The sequence below is a fragment of the Galeopterus variegatus genome, unplaced genomic scaffold (assembly GCF_000696425.1).
Source record: "Galeopterus variegatus unplaced genomic scaffold, G_variegatus-3.0.2 Scaffold1389, whole genome shotgun sequence".
Lineage (NCBI taxonomy): Eukaryota > Metazoa > Chordata > Mammalia > Dermoptera > Cynocephalidae > Galeopterus > Galeopterus variegatus.
Genome location: NW_007727500.1, coordinates 155266 through 177414, shown reverse-complemented (window position 1 = coordinate 177414; position 22149 = coordinate 155266). Strand labels below are relative to the sequence as shown.

At 35.2% G+C, this 22149-nt stretch overlaps 1 protein-coding gene across 1 annotated transcript in view; it reads right to left on the bottom strand.

The window, feature by feature from the left end:
- FAM172A (family with sequence similarity 172, member A) overlaps positions 1–22149 on the bottom strand; it is a gene marked incomplete at its 5' end in the record, with an annotated part of 240536 nt that overhangs the window by 147980 nt on the left and 70407 nt on the right. The window contains 2 exons of the mRNA XM_008576694.1: positions 753–837; positions 8847–8963. Coding sequence (XP_008574916.1) covers positions 753–837; positions 8847–8963 — 202 coding nt within the window. The remainder of the gene's footprint in view (positions 1–752; positions 838–8846; positions 8964–22149) is intronic.

The following is a 22149-nucleotide window of genomic DNA, read 5'->3' as shown; positions in this document are numbered from 1 at the left end:
TGTAACCAGATACCACTGCTCATTTCGTGTTATCATCCAAATTGACTGGGAACTGTGAAAGCCAAAGCCAGAAAGCAATGACACATGCTACTCTCTCTTCTTATCTAGAGGGTCAAGTACAAACCTTGTAAGCTGGAAATCAATGCCATCCTTCAACTTTCTGGAGCCCAACTACTTCCTGAGGTACTCATCTCTTCACTTCTTTCCTTTTAACGGGCAGGCCAGTCTTGCCTTTGTTCCCTGTGAACATCTTCAGATCCATTCTAGCCCTTGCTCCTTGCATTGCTCTATTTCTTCTTCCTAGGGTGCCATCTCACATGTCTTCCTACAACCCAAATCCTATTTAACATACAAGGCCCAGCTAAAATCTTAGCATGAAAACATTTTTTTTTCTAAAGACTCTAGGCCACACAACAGCTTTGAATGACTCATATCACTGAGTTGATATTCAATCAGAGACAAATACCCTGTGACAGATCCTGTATGGCTACCTAGTCCTCGTCTTTTAGATATTTATGTATGTATGTCTTATCTCACTAGGCTTCAACAGCAACTGTCTATATCATTCTTGAACAGTTTCACCTACTCATCTTGCTGAGTTTGTTGGTAAGCACTTTAAGTTATTTAACAAATTTTGGGTAGTAAAGTAGATCCATGCCATATGTTATCAATAATTCATCCAACAATTCAAGGCAGAAAAACATAATTCACAAAATGGAATTCTACGTTTCATTAGGATATTTTTCACTTACCTGCAGAGACTCGGGGACAGTCAGGTAGCATGGACTCCACTGATGTGTCTAATGGTTCTGAACTAGAGACCCAATTACAACAGTTCTGCAATGTAATAGAGACAATATTGTTGAAATGTAATTTAAGCTAAGACCAAATTTTTAGGCTGAAGAGATTAATTTATCCTATTAAATCAACCACTAGAAATATGTTCAATTTATTTTCCATATACTTTAAAATTTTTCTTATGTAAACAGTAATCATTCATGACCAACATGACTGTAGAATCATCTGTGCTGATGTTAAGAAGACATGTAACCTTCTGTGAACAATTATGCAATAGATTTCGAAGAAATGGTTAAATGGCCAAGAAGTAAACAAATGAAGGGATTATAATTAAGGGAAAATAAAAAAGTGTCCATTTTTAACTTTTAGATTGAAATAAATATTAATTTGAACATATGAAAGAATAGCTAATTTATAAACTATATTCCTTGTCTGTGAAATGAATTTTGCATTTACTTCTCAAAATCTGGCCCATATAAAAATAATATCTTCTAATTTTTACTTCGCCCTGCTTCAATAAAGGCTGTATCAAAATAGTTATAAAGAAGCACAACCTGGCAAATTGTAGCTGTGTGTCTGAGGAGACAAAGCCTTCAACATTAAGGCTCAACCTCTGAGGTAATGATGATTTACAACTCAGACAAATGAAATAAAAATAATTTATGTTTCTTCTACACATTTTAAGTCTGTGTTTGAAGTCTGGCTTTAAAAATGTGATTAACCTCATATGGTTTTTAAAAAATTTCTCAACACACACACACACACATACACACACAATGAATTTCCAGACAGATTTTATTTTAAAAGAAATCATCCCATCAATCATGTTGGAAAAATCGGTGATTGCTATTCTGGTAAACAAGCATGTATTGTGTATTTTTAGATGCTTGCTACCCTGGTTGGGCACCATGGAATCCGTCCTCACTGTGGAAAGATCCTTGACTGGTAGATCAAGTGTCTTATTGTATTTCCTTAATTCATTCTGTCTGGAAGAAGATGTCAGCTGTGTTGCAGTGAGGAGAGAATTTCAAAGGCCCCAGTCCCCACCAATAAAGGCCGAGGAATGGCTTTTGAATAGATTTGTCAAGGCAACCCTACTGTTCTGGGACCAGGGAGAGCAGGAATAATATAAAGGAAGGGTTGCTGTATGAGATTAGAAAGTGAAGTTCACAAAGCATGGCAGATTTTTGTAAGAAACAGTGGATCAATGAAACTATTGAACTGTGTAAGAAAAAAAACACGAAAACAAACAACATCTAGTAATGTTCTTAAATGCTTTCTCTCTTTTTACATTTAAAATGTGTAAAATATTAGTATTTTTCATGTATTGCAAAAGCTTGATGGTTTAAAGTGGATACATATTCTATAACGTGCATTCCTAATCTTAATTAGCAGCTGAATGCAAAATGTAAGAGAGTAGAAATTATAAAAGAAATAAGGTTTTAGAAGATATTTCATACATTCGAAATAAGTAAAATTAATATTATCATGGGTAGAATACCACATCAGAGAGTTCTAGATAATGCAGAAGATTAGCACACAATTAGCCAGCTTTTATATACAATGTGACACTTGCTTGTAAGAAACAAGTATTCTCCAAAGCAGTGTCAAGATATTCAAATGGATGATTTGTTTTATCATCCATCACAGCCCCTAATAAATTCAAAAATCATGACTTCTATAGGTACTAAAAATAGGCTCCCAATGATACAGGGAGATAGCTTCAATGAAGAATGACTTTCTCTTTCTCTCTCTTTTTCTTAAACAATTCAGTCTTTTCAATGACAGCAATTAGCACTACCAACAGACAGGCAGCGATTAGGTATATATTTTAATTATTATTCATCCTACTAGTACCTGCAAATCTGATGAAAGTCGGCTATTACCCAGGTGATAGGTCAGTCTTAATACTGCTCACCTACACTTCACATATGTAAAACTATGTCTTATAGGATTTTCCAGTACTAATAAAAGTGATGGCACATTAAAATATACTGGCAATAAATCATTTTCTAACTTGTTATTGACTTTAAAAAGCTGAACAAAATGAACTTTTGTCCTTTTTGTCCAGGTCACCTTTAACTCAAACACAGCAAAATATGTTAACATTTTATGATTCTGAAATTTCAGTTTTTATCTAGGCATATGTTTAAGGCTTATCTCTCATAAAAATTAGATAACACCTTGCAGTTAAAGTGAGTATGTCCAAAAGTTCCATGGAATGACACAGCACCTGTGTAGGATTGTAAAGGTTTGATGCTATAAGTTCAAAGAGTGTATGTGTGTGTGTGTGTGTGTGTTTAGTGTGTGTGTGTGTGTGTGTGTGTGNGTACTAATAAAAGTGATGGCACATTAAAATATACTGGCAATAAATCATTTTCTAACTTGTTATTGACTTTAAAAAGCTGAACAAAATGAACTTTTGTCCTTTTTGTCCAGGTCACCTTTAACTCAAACACAGCAAAATATGTTAACATTTTATGATTCTGAAATTTCAGTTTTTATCTAGGCATATGTTTAAGGCTTATCTCTCATAAAAATTAGATAACACCTTGCAGTTAAAGTGAGTATGTCCAAAAGTTCCATGGAATGACACAGCACCTGTGTAGGATTGTAAAGGTTTGATGCTATAAGTTCAAAGAGTGTATGTGTGTGTGTGTGTGTGTGTTTAGTGTGTGTGTGTGTGTGTGTGTGTGCATGTGGCAGTTTTACTCCACTGGGAAAAGTATATAGAAAAAAGGGCAAAATGGGCTAAAATTGTTTGCCATATGATAGAGTATGATGAAATAAAATAACATAAATATACTGGAAATTACATGTAGAGAAAGACATAACCATTGCATATGAATTCAATGTCTGAAGTTTCATCTTACCAAATGTAAACTCCCTATTCTGCCATGTCTTATATAGATTAGAAACCAAATCTCTTTCATTGTTTTTCTAATGCTTATTTATCCCCCTTTTCAATGCTACAATTTGTCCCCTACCCTAGTTCTCAAACTGAGATGAACACTGCTGAAGTGTCCTAGGTGGCAACATAGGCGGCCCACCAGAAAAGCCCTTCAGAACTTCAAAACATGTTCAAGTGTGTTAGCAGCTCCTGAGATCTTATTCTTAGATGCCCTGAGTAGGCAACAAGGCATGTTGAGCTAGAGGTACCAGCAGTGCCATGCTCGAGTCTCAGATGCAGACCCCATTGTCCCAACAAACATGCACAGTGAAAGAAGCCCTTGGCCAGAGCCAGCAGATTGGGATGGATCATGTCTGGGTCTGAAGGAAAAATGGAACAATAGGCAATGCAGTGAGTATTTCTTAAAGTGAAGTGTTTTCAATTTAAAGGTTTTTAACTCTGAAATTATGACACTACAAGTTTTTGTGGTTGTAAATTTTCTTCTTTTTAAAATCCAAAAGTTTGGCAACTATTGATATGGAATAGAAGTGACTATAGGCCACAGTGCAAGTGACTCGCTCTGACATTTGAACCAAGGACAATATTTCAGAGTAGATATGAAATGAATTAAATATTTTTACTAAAAAGGTTAGAGTTTAGTATATTATATTTAAAGAGAAAAGTAGGTCATAGCTATTCCTGTGCAAGGTATATGGAGGTATTTGGAGATGCATGTTGCCCTGGTTGAATCTAAGTTTTTATTAATTTTTATTGCATTTGTCTAGGTTGTAAATCACAATTGCCTTACAAGTTCATCTTTAATATGGAAGATTTTGTGTCCTCAGACAAGTACAATTATGATTCACCAGGTTATGTTGCTAGGGCCCATATTAATGTACGGCAGTACACCTGGCTTGGCTGGAGACTTTCTGGGGCCAGGGGTATGTCAGGAAACAACATTTGCCTACTCAGCCTGGACAGTCCTGGAGCTTGAGGTAAGAAGTGCCTCTTAGGAGCTGCCTTTGGTTACTTTTTTACCTCTCATGAGACTGTCTTAGTATCTGTGCTTGGTCTTTTAGTTGGGAGTAGGTTTCACTTGGAACAACTGCCAAAAGTAGCCCTCTTTGACTTTCTTTCTTTAACAGAAGTTGTTTCTTAAAATTTACACAAGTAATATAAAAATATATTCCTTAACTTTTGTTCTGTATGCTAAATTGGTATGTTTAAAAAAAATAAATCAGCTTTTTATAGTAAATGAATACTTAACACCAATAACTCTATCACATTAATTTAAATATACTTATAAAACAAAAACTATTTTTACTAATTTTTAGCATAAAAAGAACAACTAGGCAATTTGTACCACTGTCTTACTCTAAATTTTAAAGTAGTGTTTGGTGTCAGTAAAAAAGATAAAAAAAGGAAAAAAAAAATAAAGTAGTGTTTGGTGAAATAATGGACCCAATCATCAAGACGATAAATTCACCAAGGCTTCCTCTACTACCGACTGTTATTCTTAAAACAATCCAGCTTAACTAAGATGTTTTTCATGGAAAGGATATTTGCACACTATCTCAGTTTTTTTGCTGATTCCAAATGAAGCTAGAATAGGAGGTGGTAGGAAGGGGGATGCTGAGGGACACAAAGGTTGCCCTATCACACCCTTCTCCCAACAGCCATGCTCAAGACAATGGCGCCTTCTATTTACTGTAATCCAGGCCTGTTTGCTCTTCATTATTTAAAGGAGTCTTGCAGAGTAAATTGAGACTAACAAAGGAAAAAAGAAAATGGGATGGAGCTTCATCCTGAATGTCAGGGAACACTGGACTCTTATTTTGCCAAACCACACTCAAATCTCTACCAGGGTCACACATTTAAGTGGGCTCCTATATGAATATCTGCCATAGACTTTTATAAGCTTCACTTTTGTTCTTGTTTTGGGAAAGAGCTCTGAGCAGGGGTAATTTCAAAGCTCTATCAAGAATAATCCCATAATCTTCATCTTTGGAATATTATAGTGTTTTCCATAATAATACTGTATATCTCATTTCTTTATGTAGTACCATTTCCCTTTCAAGGGGTTTTCTTCTTGATCATCATCTTGGATTCTCACAATAGTTCATAAAGTAGATGAAATAGGAAGTATGTCTCTAATTCACAATTTTGAGACAGACCTCAAAAGACAAAGTGGCTTGCCCAAAATTATAAGTCTTAGCAAATTAGCTGGTACATGCGGGATCCTTAACAATTGATTTTCCTAGTGAGTAAATAAGCCAGAATCATTATCAAAACTTACTTCTCCTAACTGCTTGTTCTGAATTACTTCCAATCTGTCACCCTGCTTCCATTTTGTAAGATATTTTGAATATACAAATCATTCATAAAACAAAAAGAGAATACAGTTCATATATACAGAATCATTATCAAAACTTACTTCTCCTAACTGCTTGTTCTGAATTACTTCCAATCTGTCATCCTGCTTCCATTTTGTAAGATATTTTGAATATACAAATCATTCATAAAACAAAAAGAGAATACAGTTCATATATTTTATATTATTCGTGAGTGAGAAGGTAACCACAGTAAGAGCTGTAATTTACCAACAACTGTGTTATTTCTTTACATATGTTATTTCCTAACCACGTATGCAAGGAAGGTATTATATTTTGTAGATGAGAGAACTGAATTTCAAAGAGAGTAAATAACTTGCTTGGTTATTTACTCTCACTAACACAGGTAGGTAAGTGATTTAGCTGGGGTTTCAATTTTGATAGGTCAGAATACAAAACTGCATGCTGCTTCCCTAAAGCATAATTGAGGGAACTGAAAGAATTTTCCAAGAACTAGGGCATTTATTAACTTTTACAAATTTTATAAAAGCCTAGCTTGTGAAGAAATTAATGGTAGCCTTGATTAAATTAAGACGATTTCAATTATTGCCTGTTTTAGTCAGATGAAAAATGCAGATTAATATATTCTGATATATGAAGGGAACACCTAATCCAGCCTAATGCAGTTAGAAATACTTAGAAAGTAAACCTAAACAAATTTTGTTATATTTGTCATGTAGAATGAAACTTACATGAAGAAGTCCCAATTAAAAAATGATGAACAGAGAGATGTTTCTAGTTTAGGTCAAGTACCAAATTCCATATTAGTTATGTGTGGGGAAAAAGTTACTAACAGCTCATTTATTAACCTTACTATTTACATAATTCTGGGAGCAGTCTGTGTATCCATTTGGACAGATAAACAGCATTAAAAATTACAGGCAAGTAATACATGAAACTTCTTTGTGAAAACAGTTTAGATCCTTGCAAAAAGCAATTAAAGATGTAGCTACATTGTGAAAAGAAAAATATGAAAAGCAATATGGTCAGAAAATACCTGCATGTTAAAATAGATTTATAAATCCACCTTCATACAATAACTTTTGCAAAATTTTAAGGACTGGAATAAAACTATGTTGGACTTCAAATGATGAAAGTACTAACAAAGAATAACAGCAACGGTGACAACAGATTGTTGATATTATAACATGACCATTAGATTACACAGCCCAATCCTTCTATCTATTAAGAACTCTTTTCAAACATTAACTCTCTAGGCCTTACAGTGTACCATGAGGGGTGGTAGAATTTACCCACCACATAGTCCTATGGTAAGAGGTTAGTTGAAGAGACACTTGGGCATTCTGTTATCAAAAATTGGAAAACCGGGAAGGTCAATCACTTTATTTATATAATGTAAGTAAATGATTTGACTAAACAATGACTATAGCATGGGCAGCTGATGTCAATTGCTTATAATATCAGAAAGGTAAATATAAACAACAAAAAAACTCAGCCAGATAACTGTAATAAGAATAAAAGAAATAATGGGCTGAAAGTTAAGAAAAATAATAGTGGAAGCATGTTCAATGAGTCCTTGTTAAAAAGTTTTCAGGTTCACCAGCCCTTGGATAGAACTTCCATATGATCCAGCAATCCCACTGCTGGGGATATATCCAGAGGATAGGAAATCATCAGGTGGAAGGGATACCTGCACTCCCATGTTTACTGCAGCTCTATTGACAACAGCCAGGTGATGGAACCAACCTAAATGTCCATCGATGGATGACTGGATAAGGAAATTGTGGTATATATATATATACACACACACAGTGGAATACTACTCAGCCATAAGAAAGAATGAAATTCTACCATTTGCAGCAACATGGATGAGCCTAAATGAAACAATCCAGGTACAGAAAAAGAAATACCTCATGTTCTCACTCATAGATGGGAGCTGAATCCATAAATAAACAAATGAACAATAAAGAGAGACAGAGAGAGAGAAAAAAAAGAAAGAAACAATCACAGTAAAATGTTGAACTTTTAGAAAACTAGAAGTGGAAAAGGGGAGTGGAGGGGTAGAGGGAGGGGAAGGGGGAGAGGGAGGGGGCTAATGAGGAATTGTTTAATGAACACAAAAAATGATTGTGTGTTGTAATGATGAATAAGCTAACTATACTGATTGAACCACCACACATTCTACACAATTACTGAAAATCAATGTTGTACCCCACATGTATGTATAATAAAAATTTTTAAAAAAATTTTAAAAAGGAAGTATGAAAAGAAGCTTTCTTAGCCTGAAGCTGGATCATGGCCAGCCCCTGGGTTTCTCCTAGCTCAAGAGTCTGGCATAACACTATTTCAGTTTTTTACTTTTCCCCCTACTGGCAGTAGTGAGCCAATCATTTAAGAGTGGCACATACTGAACACCTTTCAAGAGGAAATAGTGTACAATTAGCTTATTTTTTTGTAACTAAGAAGCACCAATGCTAAATAGCTGGTGGAAATATCAAACATCAGAGAATAGGAATCTCCTAACACCAAGACCTTCTTCAGCCAAAATTCAAACTGTATATTGTATGCACACATTATATTCTGTAGAAAGCCAAAAAGGGGGGTAGGGGGCTTTCAAAAAATATGTGTTTTTCAGAAGGATTTTCTATTATTATTTTAACCATGTGTAGTTTTTCTATTCCCTCTCAATGTTCTGCCTGTAGAAAGGGAGTTTAGGGGTGGAAGGTGATATAAGTTGGTGGTGGCTCTGTTGAGTTGGTAAAGGCTCACATCCATTCATCTCAGCATTGGAAAACACCAAGTCTCACCTCTCTCATCCATTCGCGAATCGTTTTGCCAGCTTCTTGATGCCACACATTGTGAACAGAGTCTGTTAATGCCACAGCAGTTACCTTACTTTTTACATCTGCTTCTCGCTGAATCATCTGTTTAAAAAAGGAAAATAAAATATTGGCTATAATGTTTTTCCTACTGGGTGCAGCTTGCTTAGTCATAGATAATAATAATACTACTACATTAAAAATGAAAAAGCAATATGCATCTATGGTTCAAAGTTATTCTTTTGTACACTGAACACATACCCTATTCTTGTCCAGAGATGTGAAAAGACCTAATATTTTCTTTTAAAAAGATAATATCATTTAAGTCTCAGAACTCCATAGCTCTCTTATTTTATATTTGGTTTGACAATTCAAGGATTAAAGGGATCATAGTTGAATCCCTGAGGGTTTCTTTTACAGGTTTCTTTCACCACTTCCTATTTTAGTGCTTCAGAGAAGTTAGTACCTGGGGCTCACTATTAGCTACTTAGGACTAACTTCTACTAATTTTCAGTAAATGGAACATCAGGAAGAAATCTTGCTTTGACTTCTCCAATTTAACTAGCCTGCTCTTCACCATGGTCTTGTAATTCTTGGTGTTTTAAATGCCCACAAAGATCCTTCTCTTTCAAAGTCTATCAATATCATTTTGCTTTCTGATATATTTCTTTATGTCGGCAAACTATTGCATTTTAACTTATTTCTATAGAATGTAATTTCTGTAAAATTAAATGGATTCTTAAAAAAAAAAAAAGAATCAGTTGGTCTGAAGATACTGACAAAGTTATCAGTGGTCTGCTAGAAAAAGAAACTGAAAATAAAAGTTCTACATCAAAAGCATTGATAAAGGTTTTAATCTTTTAACACTAGTGACCCTAATTTGGTACAATAAACATAAAAAAGCTTAATAAAAATTACAGTTAAAATATAATAAACAATAGCCTTGAATTTCATAATAATGACCTCTCTATATCTTTGCTTCAAATGTCTTTCTCCCTCTAAATTCTTCTATTTAGGAAAAAGCAATTTTCTATCATTCACCATTTCTTTCTGTGAATTGTCTACCAAAAATATAATAGTGCACTTAAAAAAAGGAAGTATTCTGAATGGCGATGAAAGCTCATACAGAGAACACTGCAGCCATGCTGCTGATACCAAATGATGCCTGTTGGCATTATGAATTAAAAGTGTCTCTCCTTCTTTTAAATTTCTTCAAACCCTGCATATGCACATTCCCTCTCAATGAACACTACCTAATGGGAATGTAATTCACTGTTAATGCCGCCTCAGCAGCATTTCTGCACCTTAAATCTTTGAGCTCTACGTTTTCTTTTTTTTTTTTTGTCTTTTTCCACTTAGAATCAATATTGTTTATCACCACTGCAAAAATTCACCTCGCAATACCAATAATATTTTTAAAGCATAAAATAATACTCTAATCCAATACTTCACATTAATTATTAAGCAGTATGCTACCTTCTTCTTGATTTTATTTTAAAAATGGATTCTCATTGGGTCACATTGGCACCAGAATATAAATATTTAAACCAAAATTAAATAGTAAAAAACAAAATTCCACAATAGTGAATCCACCTGGCTCATGAAGAAATGATACATCTTTCCTCTCATTTTCTAAACTGTAACACTTTTAGTGATATGGAGTGATTGTTGCTGAAGTTACAAAATAAGAACATGCTTTTCTGGTATTCTAAGAATATGACTGCATTTAAAAATATTTGGCCTGCATTTTGTTGTTGTTGTTAACATATGCAAATTTATTTAAGACAATATCTGAAGACACTAAATCTTGAGAGCCATTTCCAAAATGAGGTAAAACTAAGTAATGAATAGGCTGAGGAGTTAGTGCAAAAGTAGAAAATCTGGGGATTAAAATTATACAAACTGGAAAAATACAGAGTTGTTAGATGGACTACTAGAAGAAAAAAATCTTTGTTCTGTTTGTCCATCTGGCTGACATTTCATACAACGGATGTAATGATGTGCGCCTTTTCTTCACATCACATCAAAACAGATTACAGTCCAATATGATTACTTCCTTACACCGTTACAGTACTTTACAGTTTAAAAGTCGCTTTTATATTTTATTATTATAGGCAGAGAATGGCCAAATTCCAGGAGGTCTTAATGAAGAGCCATTTACAAATGAACCTAGTAACAAAGAATTTCAAATATTTGACTGTTTTAGGATTAGTAGAATTGTGAATCAGTGAAAACCTCAGCAGTCTAATTTTTCAGACTGTTTGCCTCTGTTGCAGTCTCACTGCAGCCTAATTTAATAGTCCTGGAACTACCTGCAACTGCCTTTTCTGTCCAAAGTCTCTGCTTGCATATGCTAGCCCGGTTTACAGTCTCCCTTCCCTGCCTCCTCTGTGAACGAGCATTGATGAGAAATGCTGGAGAGCGGAAATAGCAGGGGTAGACTGAATCAGGATTGTTAAGAGGCAGACTTTGGATGGCATATAGCTAAAGCAAGGAATGATTGGAGGCACAGCTGGACAGGAGAACAACTTCTATAATATGATCTATAATAGAAGACTAGAATAGTCTGAAAAACCCAGAAATCTTAAAAAGAGAAAGCCACATCACCAAAGTCCTTTTATATGTCAATCCAAGGTAGAGATGAATCCACGGATAGGAACACCTTGAAATTCCTTGCAAAATTCTGTCTATATGTGCATTTGTATATTTTCTGGGGGGAGGATCCTTAGCTTTTATGGGATTCTCAAAGGGCTCTTAATCTCTAAAAATGATAAGACCCTGTAATCTAAATGTCGCCATGTATTCATGAATGAACTATGACGTACCTAGTATGTGAACCTTTTGAACAATTGCACTTACGATCAATTTAACATCTATACTAATCTTTCAAAAAGAAAGGATGGTATTTCATTTTTGTCTATAATATCTTCATTATGGTATCAAGAGTTGGACAAAGGTGATAAAAAAAAAAGTTTGATATCTTAGATATCAACTTCCTAAAGTTCCATGGCTTAATAGACTATGTATGATAAAGTTATAATTAAAATATTACTTGTTTTTATTACTGTGTGTATATTTATTTATAAATAGCAGTTGCCAAATTTCAAAATGAATACAAATTAGTTTTAATTTTATTATCAAATAATTTTGAAATGTATGCAAAACTTGTATTATTTTTCCTATTTGTGGATGAGGAAACTGAGGCTGAGACAGGTTAGGAAACTAGTTGAGGGTCACACAGATACAAAGTGACACAACTGTGACTTGATTGTGGATATATGTCACGTTCTTTCATCTGTATCACATGGGGTCTATTTCTCAGTAATATATGTATAATACTCTTACATAAATGAACTCATTTGATTAATCCCCTTTTCATATATACAGTATTTCCTTGGCTTGGACGTTTTAAAAGAATAATTTAAAAAATGATTCAAATCCAGATCAGAAAGAAATGTTGAAATCATGTCAAGATAGAAATCAGCTAAGAGCAAAAAGTGACAATCAACAGAACTTTTAAATTATTACAATTCTAAAATAAATAATCTCTAGGATAAGAGGAAAAATTAGATACTTCTATAAATCATACTGATGATTTCAGAATTAATATAAAACATTTGATCCCATTACCTGATATTTTTGTTTCCACTTCTTAGTTCTAGCCATTAATCTATTCAGTCTTTTCCCCTTAGCTCAAACATACTTATTCTGTTCTTTCCCTCACTGTATTGCATGTTCCTCATCTGACAAAAGTTTAACTAATCCAATAAATATCAAGTACTTTGAACACATTAAAAATATATGTCATCTGTATGCTGGCTCATATTATTATTAACATTTTTGATGGGGTTGAAATTGAGGGGGAAACCCCATTTATTATTACCTTTTCTTCCAAAGTAAGATTCAAAAAACTAAGTAACCATGACAAGGTATGTGAGCGTATCAGAGTGTAAGAGTATCTGGTGAGATGAAGACCAGAGGACCAGAGGGGAGGCCGGGGAGGGCCCGAGTAAGCAGCAGTTGCCTTTGCTCCTGCCCACCTGCAGTGGAGTCCACCCACTGGGCTATGCCCTCTCTCTCCAGAAGTCAGGTAGACCTTTTCTGTACACCTGACTTACCTCATCGTGCTTTCTCCAAGGCCCCTTAATGATATACCTGCCCACTCTCTTCACAAATCCTGGCCAAACCCAAATGCTTCAAGTCATCCTAAAAATGTCTCGATTTCCTTTTTGTACACATAAACTGTTGTAGCATTTCCTTGAATTTCATTTCTTTCAGAACTCTACCATGAGCTATTTTCTGCACAGGAAAACGCAAAGACAATTTTACTTCCACTAAATTAAATTAAAAGTAAAATTAATCAAATTTAAATTCCACTAAATTTAAATTAAATGAAGGCAGGGAGATGCCTTAATTTACTCAGAAGGCAAGGAGATGCTGATATTATGAGGATGCTCTGTTATGATGTCTTTGGCATATCTCTAGTCCAGAGTGTCGGGTTTTGGGAATTATGAATATAGCTACCTTCAATACTCCCAACCTAAAGGAGAAGAAAAGTCTGAATTGGACTGGCTTCACTCTAACCTAAAAGAAGTAACAAGTAATTTCATTTTCCTGTGTTTGTGGCTTCGCAGCCATGGGATTCAGAATAATTACTCCTTGTTATATTTTAAAGTCCAAAGGACCTCCAGGAAGAGGCCAGTGTTGGTGGGGGTTAGGCAGGTATAGATGTACATGCAGGTTCATATATATATATACTTGTATATATCATATGTTTTAAACATGTTTTTGAGGGAAATGTTATAAAATCTTCCATCAGCAAAAGCCATTACTTTCTTTTTAAATTATGACATATGTTACACATATGCACTGTTAGGGTTACTTGTACAGGAAAGAATATTCTGAAAGAAAATCAAATAATGCATAGATCTTTCAGATTAAGATCTAACACTACTACTGTACATTTACAAACCCACAGATCATTACTACTCCATGAGCATGAATGAATCATCACTCTGGTTAATAGTACAGTTGAGGTTTGAGATGGTTTTCAAAAATATATATACGTGTATAAATAGATTAGCTCCCTCTAGAGCTCTTTGAGTTAAGATTTCAGATTAAGTTGTTTCAAAGGTTTGAAAAGTATGAAAAGCTGGTACCTTTTAACACTTTCATTATGCAGATTATAATTATAAATAAAGCTGTAAGTAAAGCTTTATATAAAATTGTAAAGTATATATTTTTAAATTTGAAATTAGAAGATTTCAAGGAAACAGTCTTCATAAATTAAGTGTGGTAGGGCCGGCCCCGTGGCTCACTCAGGAGAGTGCGGCGCTGGGAGCGCTGAGGCCGTGGGTTCGGATCCTATATAGGGATGGCCGGTGAGCTCACTGGCTGAGCGTGGTGCAGACCACACCGTGCCGAGGGTTGCGATCCCCTTACCGGTCAGAAAAATAAAATAAAATAAAATAAATTTAAGTGTGGTAGTTAAATTCAAGAAGTCAGATTCCCTGGGTTCAAATCCCTGCTCTGCCACTTCTGGTAATGATACCTTGAGTAAATTATTGCAACTTTTTCTGTGTTTCAGTTTTATCATGGGAATGTCATGGAAGATGATAAATACACTTAAGTTATAGGGTTATTGCAAGTATTGAATGAATGAAATGTAAAGAAATTAGCAGAGGAACTAGCACATAGTACATAATTATAACAGGTGATCCTACAATAATATACAATGTAAACTACTTCACATATGCAAACTAGCATATTCTCCTCACTCATTTAGAAGAAGCTAACAGAAGCTTGATTCATAAATGCATTTAATGACAAATATTTTTTAAAAGTCATAGATTCATAAAGAAAAAATTATGAAGGGCTATTTTTTCCTTTGAGTATGTGATACAATACTTTTATAACAGCATGGCTGAGGAGTAGAAAGAGCTGCTTACTGTGTCTATTTAAAATCCTGTAATCAGAATACTAGAACAGCCATAGCACTGTGCACTTAAAAATGAAAACAGAATCACTGAAGCAATACTGCGGCAGCTCCACTTTCCTCCCACCATTGAACCCTTTCAGGATAACTCGACCTGACAACAAAGCATGGAGCCATGTCTTAGCAGTGCCAAGCTCGGGGAAAGAGAGTCCCTTTACCACTGCGTTAGAGGGAGTGTATTTGACTACGTTTTTAAAAAGATAATCGCAGAGATATATAAAGTGTGTCCAGAGAAAGGCAGTACCGTTTTGTAGTTAAAAGCATACACAGGCTTTGGAATTAGATGTACTTAGATTTTAATTCTTAGTTAATCATTGTGAGAACCCCCAAATAGGAATAATAGCAGTAGTCATCTCACAGGATTACTGAAGCATAAATGAGATAAGGCATGCAAGAAATCAATAATGCCAGCTATTATTATTATTACCTTGATGTTTATTTCTATTTTTTAAGAGGTATACTTCCTTTTAAATGTAGTATCTGTATATTCTTCCGTGACATCAAAATTCACACTGATACAGCAGCTATTTTGAAGTGTCATAAAATCCCTACACTAACTCTGCCTCCACCTCACTGATTTTGTAAAGTAATTTGGGCTTACTTAAATGTTTTCAATGAAAATAATTAGGTATAAATAGGATGGTCATACATTCCAGTTTTCCCAGGACAGTCCTGGTTTATGACTATTAAACTGGCATAATTATTAATAGTGTCCCTCTCACTGTTAAAAGGTCAATGAAAATAATTAGGTATAAATAGGATGGTCATACATTCCAGTTTTCCCAGGACAGTCCCGGTTTATGACTATTAAACTGGCATAATTATTAATAGTGTCCCTCTCACTGTTAAAAGTGTTCTGGTTTGGATGGTAAATAATTTGGACACCATATGTTTAAGTATAACCCAGATGTTAAATGGGTAAATTTTATAGTTTCATTCTGCTCAATGCTTAGCAATTTAAGCATATACCCCAAACCTACATAGTTGTCACTATAAAAGTAACCATGTAGGAAAATATAAAAGAAGTATTTCAAAAGGTTCCTAAGTTCAAACTCCAAGAGCAAGCCATAGCACTTTGCGAGCCCCTCACAGATGGACCTGCAGTCTCACACCCTGGTTAGGTAAACATGGCCAGCTGGATGTCCACTATAGCAACAGGATAAGACAACATTCTCCTTTCCTGTGCTTTGAAGCCCTAGCTTCAATTCTTGCAACTTTTGTCTAATTTCAGGAAGGAAAAGGCTCTCCACAGGCAAGAACGCCAAGGGATAGGGTATGTAAACTGAAACTTCTTGGGTCACATGCATTTATGAAGATAAGTCTCCAGCCACCAGTTAGGGAATGGCAAGTTATGATTTATTATTACAGACAGCCAGAAGACAGCAGTAATAACTTCCTTTTCCTTTCCTGCCTAAACCACGCTGCCACGTGCAGGCCCCCTCAACAACAAAAAAGCATGTGTAAGGTAGGTTTAAAAGAAAAGAAAAAAAAATAAAGCAAATATTAAGTGACTGACAACCTGGAAGTTGGAAAAGATGGAGGCAGGGTAGGCAGGGAGGAAGGCAATAGTTTGAAAAACATATTCAGCCAATCAAGAACACAGTACATAACAGATGCAGTGTTTATTATGTAAAAGACAATTGTAAGAAAAAAATAAAAGGGGTCACACATTAAAATAGTATAACAGCATCAAGGTAACTTATTCGATTAGAAAGTTTTATCATGTAATGTTATAAGACCGACACAGATTTGAAAATTACAAGGAATATATACGAAGTGGATATATTATAAAAGTATAAGTGAGGACTAAACATTGTCAACCCCCAAAAAACTAAGGCAGGTTTAACAAAGAAGACATTTAAATGGTGACATAAATAGTCTTAGATGGAAAAATGAGAAAACTTGTTAAAACTTTATAAATGTACTACACACCAAAAAATGTTTCTGGCACAAATAAGTAGCAAGCACATTCAAAATACCCAGCTAAAAAAATCACTTATGAGCCTTTATTGATTGGTATGTTCTAGAAATACTTAGGTATATAATTAGGTATATAAGTACTCATGAATCATCAATCACTGAATGGATTAAAAACTGTGGCAAAAGATTTCATTAGGTTCAGGAGGGGCAGGCACATATATTCAGGTGGGAGAGAGTTAATACATCTAAGTTTTAAAGCATACCATTTCTTCTGGTCTGGGAAAAAGAAAGGTAAAGGGATAAGATTTCCTGTTGCAAAGACATAGTATAGGAGAATGTTATTTAATGAATTTCTCTTAAAAAGCTTTACATTGAATTTCCATATAGATGTTTGGTGGATTTGAACAAAAGTATTCTATAAATTAATAATATTTTTATTAAAAAATTCAGGTTTCAACTATCTATATTGTTTTCAATATATTTTAAAGATTCTAAACTCTGTTACCTGGCATCAATAGTGAAAGCAGTGTTCTAGTTGATCAACCGTTCTAGATTACAGATTATAGATTGAGGAAGGCATGATTCCTGACCTTTAGAAAGAACTCACAATTTAGGAAGCAAGGCAGGTTCAGATACATTCTGTTGAAATCCTTAATATTCTGAGTATTTACGTATAGATCATCTCCTTAGTTAGAACAATTCCTTTTTAAGCAGAATGGTAGTTTAGGGATTATGCATCATTTCATAGATGAGGAAACTGATGCCTAGAGAAAGTAAGCGACTTGCCCATATTCGCATAGTTAGTAAGCAGCACAGCTAGATCTAACTCCAAATCCTGTGTCTACTTGTATGTAATATCCTTATCCTACATTTTACCTTCTGAAATACTTATAATACTGGTAATAATGTGTTCACTGTCTTTCCCATGGAAATGTAGGTGCTGTGACGGCAGGACCATATTTGTCAACACCACATTCCCATTCCCTGCACAATGACTGGCACATATGGGTGCTCAAAATTATTTGTGGAATAAATGGAGGTGCTATTCATAGAAACAGAATATATCAGAGAAGGTGATGGTTGGGAAGCTAGAGTGATGTCTGATTTTGGTATATTTAGAAACAGCTTACATTGCAGGTTGGGTTCCCCAGGAAACAGACTGAGTAGTGTTTAGCATGCAGGATGTTTATAAAGGAATGTCTTTAGGATCAACATCTGAAGAAAAGAGGGGAACTTAGCAGGAATAGGCAGAGACAGAAGGTGAGATGCAAGCTCAATAACAGCCTTGCACAACCCCAGGGGAGCTCTAGACCTAGAATGTCCCTAGAATGAGACAAACTTCTGAGTCGTCCCAAGTTGTGCTCAGCTGGCTTCGTCTTTAACCTCCCACATTGTTCTTTGACTATGGGCCCCTAAGTGGCTGAGGCAATACCTGAGGGGGCTGACAGCTGAAGGCTGTCTGCTGAAAGCACTCCCAAGAGCTGGAGCAATAAGTCCTTTACTGAAGGTGCAACTGAACAGACCATCACAGTGTCCACCACAGGCCACAAGTGAAAGTACAGCATTCACCTACTCTGTTCCCATCTAAATTGTCCTTCCAATCTGCCTAGCACTCTATTGTCTTATTTGTGTACTCAAGATTACATTATGATTTAACTCACTGATATCTAAGAGATCGAGTAGATTTTTCTTACATTTTAGGTCTCTCACAATCTGACACCCTATTATCCCACTAAATTTTGCATTATTCCCCAACTAAAGATCATGAAGAGAAAACCACAAAGCTAAAAGAATGAGAAGTACTGACTGTTGAAAAGCAAAAAGAAATCAAAATCACAAATTTCAAAAATTGTCTTATAAATCCATTGGGGAATGATTAGATTTTCTGAATTTCAAATGAAATGTGCATGTCAGATAGAGCAAGGTATACCTATGATTTCAAACCTAAACACATCTAAGTACAGAATATCCCAAACTTCAAATAAAGTATGCAGTCATCACTACTTAGTGTCTGCCATAATAAGCTCAAACCTGATGGTGCTGCTAGGGAAAGGAAGAGTGAGCACTATGGGTCAAATGGGTCCCCCAAAAGTTCATGTGTTGGAAACTTGATCCCCACTGTAAAAGTGTTAAAAGGGTAAGAAATCCAATTGTGATATTTGAAAAGTGAGGCCTTTGAGAGGTGATTGGATCACAGGACTGTGCCCTTATGAATGGATTAATCCATTTATGGAGTAATGGATTGATGGTTTAATGGGTGGTCATGGGTGTGGCTCTCATGGTTTTATAAGGAGAGTGAGTGAGAAGGTTAGCTGTTTCTTGTTCATCCCATTCTCTTGCCATGTGATACCCGGTGTCACCATGGAACTCTGTGTAGAGTTCCCACCAAGAGGAAGGCTCTCACCTGATGTGTTCCCTGGACTGTGGACTTCCCAGCGGAGAGTGAGTGAGAAGGTTAGCTGTTTCTTGTTCATCCCATTCTCTTGCCATGTGATACCCAGTGTCACCATGGAACTCTGTGTAGAGTTCCCACCAAGAGGAAGGCTCTCACCTGATGTGTTCCCTGGACTGTGGACTTCCCAGACTCCGAAACTATAAGAAATAAATTCTGTTTCCTTATAAATTACCCAGTTTCAGGCATTCTGTTTTCAGCAATAGAAAACTGACTAATGCAGTGAGCATGGACAAAGATTTCACAGTAAGAGCAGCTTTTCAAATTTCAGCCTTTATTCCCTATGATATGGAAAAATAAAGTCTGTGCTCTATATATTGGAGGATAAAGACATTTGAGATTTTGATTCTTTTCCAGATCTTAGTTGCTCTCTACCCCCAAATGTTTTTAAGTTTTTGCCTCTAGAAATTCAGGGTAATTTCATTTGATCACATTTCTTCAACGTAGGGTCAAGTTTACAAAGCTAAAATGATGTGGCAATGATGTGATTTGCATATATGGTGGGGGAAGGGGCTCTTGACAAGCTTAATCGAAAGTACCTAAATGCTCTCAAAAAGAGATATGTTCATCAGTTGTGGGTTATTACAGTCATCAGACACTGGGAGAGGCTGATGCCCACTTTTAAATGGCAAAATGACATCATTATAAGTCACAGTCTTCCTACTTTGTTTGAAAATATTTGAATAAGGATCTCCAGATGGCTCTTCTACCTAGGAACTTATGCTAAATGCCTGGAACTTCTGCTCCTGCTTAAACATTCAAGAGAATACTGCTGCTGGAAGAAATTTCTATTCAACTAACTACTTATAAGGGCTGTTTAAATGCTCACTCCACTGACCAACAAATGTAGGACAATTCTCTAAGCTAGGATTTTAGAATATGATTCTTACATGTTGGAGACATTTTTTCTTATAAAAGCGCATCTCACATTTTTCAAATGATAATGAAAGTCTGTAGAAATAAATGGTTTGAAATATGTTTATTTGAGATAAGATTTTTGGTGATCGTATTTACTGCACAAAACCATATAGACACTGGGTGGGAGAAAAGCCAGGATTGGATTGTAGCTATATACCTCTAAGTATATGGCTGCATCTTCATATCACACATAGAGAATATGTATATACACTACATATAATAAAAAAACATTTCTGAGTTCATATACCAGTGAACCATAAACAATAGTCACTATATACTATGTCCTCTATCAATATCCACTCTACTGGGAAACACTGGAGTAGTACTTCAGATCACTCACAGGAAGAGGAGAACCCTGAAACCTATCATTTAGACATCTGATGACAGCTCTGATGCATGAGTACACTGGAAAATTTACACTGAACAAAGGTTTATGTGTGAGAGAAGGAGAACTATTCTGTAGGCTATTTTTTAACCTTCCGTTTTCCTTCATTTGTCCATTCCTTAGCACTTCTTTGAGAGCCATTCTACTAGTTGAGCAATGATTTAGGTTGTCTATTCCACTATCATTAAATATTGCCTCAGTTTCATGAGCATGAAATAATTTAAACAGCAAGAATCTAAAATAAATACACTTAGGCAGCACAGTACAGGATGTTTAATAAGCATCAGTATTTATAATAGCAGGAAGCAGAATTTTCGTTACATCACACCTTTTGTTAAGTAGCCAATTTAGCCAATAAGAAATCCTATAAAACGGCAAAAATATAAAAAAGAGTCAGTAGTTCACTAATTTAGAAAGTCAATTATATGTCACTGCTTCATATCAGGTTAATTACTTCATTTACATTTTCAGAATTTTAAAGTAGTGCATGAAAGGTGACGGATTGACAGTACTGCAAACTGAAACTCTTACACTATTTTACTGAGTGTTAATAATATAAAAAGGAAATACACAAAATAGAATTACACATAGGTTTTTATCTAAAGAGACTATAAGAGAAATAGACGTGATGAAGAAAAGGAAGAAAGAACAAATACGTTTTCAGAAAAATTTCACTGAAGATATATGGTGCAAGGAAGGTGGTAAATTTCTAGATGGCTTTTATGCTGCTCTTATAGGCATATATGTACGAAAGAATGGTGGTTAAATATCAACAAAACATCAATGTGTCTGAAGGGAGGAGAGTGAATAACATTCAAGATAAGTCAAAAGAAGAAATTTAGATTGAAAAAGAATAAAAGTGACTACTTGAGGGGAAGGTTTATTGTAATCAGGGGTATAACAAAAGGGGGAAAAAGGAGATACCACAATCAGAGCAGAAAAGAAGACCATGCGTGGGAATGAGTTTTGAGTTTCAAAACTCAAAAAATTATTTAGTTTCCATAGTTCTGATTCCTTACCCACTTTCTTAAGAACCCAGCCTGCCACTCCTTATTGTGGGTGTCATGAGGAAATCTACCATACTACTTTCTGTCACTAAGTTGTCAGGAAAAGCAAGACTTCCTTAAGTCTGTCTCTTCCCACACAACCATCAGCACATACTATGATCTATTAGTCCCTTTTCTTCTCAAATAAAAAGGACAATAAACTCATTGTTGAATTTTCTGGTAATTGACTTAAATGTTTCTAGAAGGTAATTTGATGTTGATGCCACTTTTTAACTCGGTCTGTGGGAGTGAGTAGGTTAGACCTTACTGCCTTAAATTCACATTCTAATAGTTATAAATGCAATGCAACTATATCTCCTATGGCCTTTTATATAAAAGTGAATTCATAAGTACCATAATGGTTTACTGAAACCAGTTTAAAAATTAATAATGACATGGTTGCAACTAACATCACACAGAAGAAAAGTTGTCAAGGACATTAGAAATTATCCAGTCCAATTGCTCTTTGTACAGATGAGAAAACATGTGAAGTGACAGGTGTCATCTCTAGTGTGACATTTGATAACACCAGTATCAAACTCCAAGTTTCACAGCTGATAATGTCTCTCCTTCAC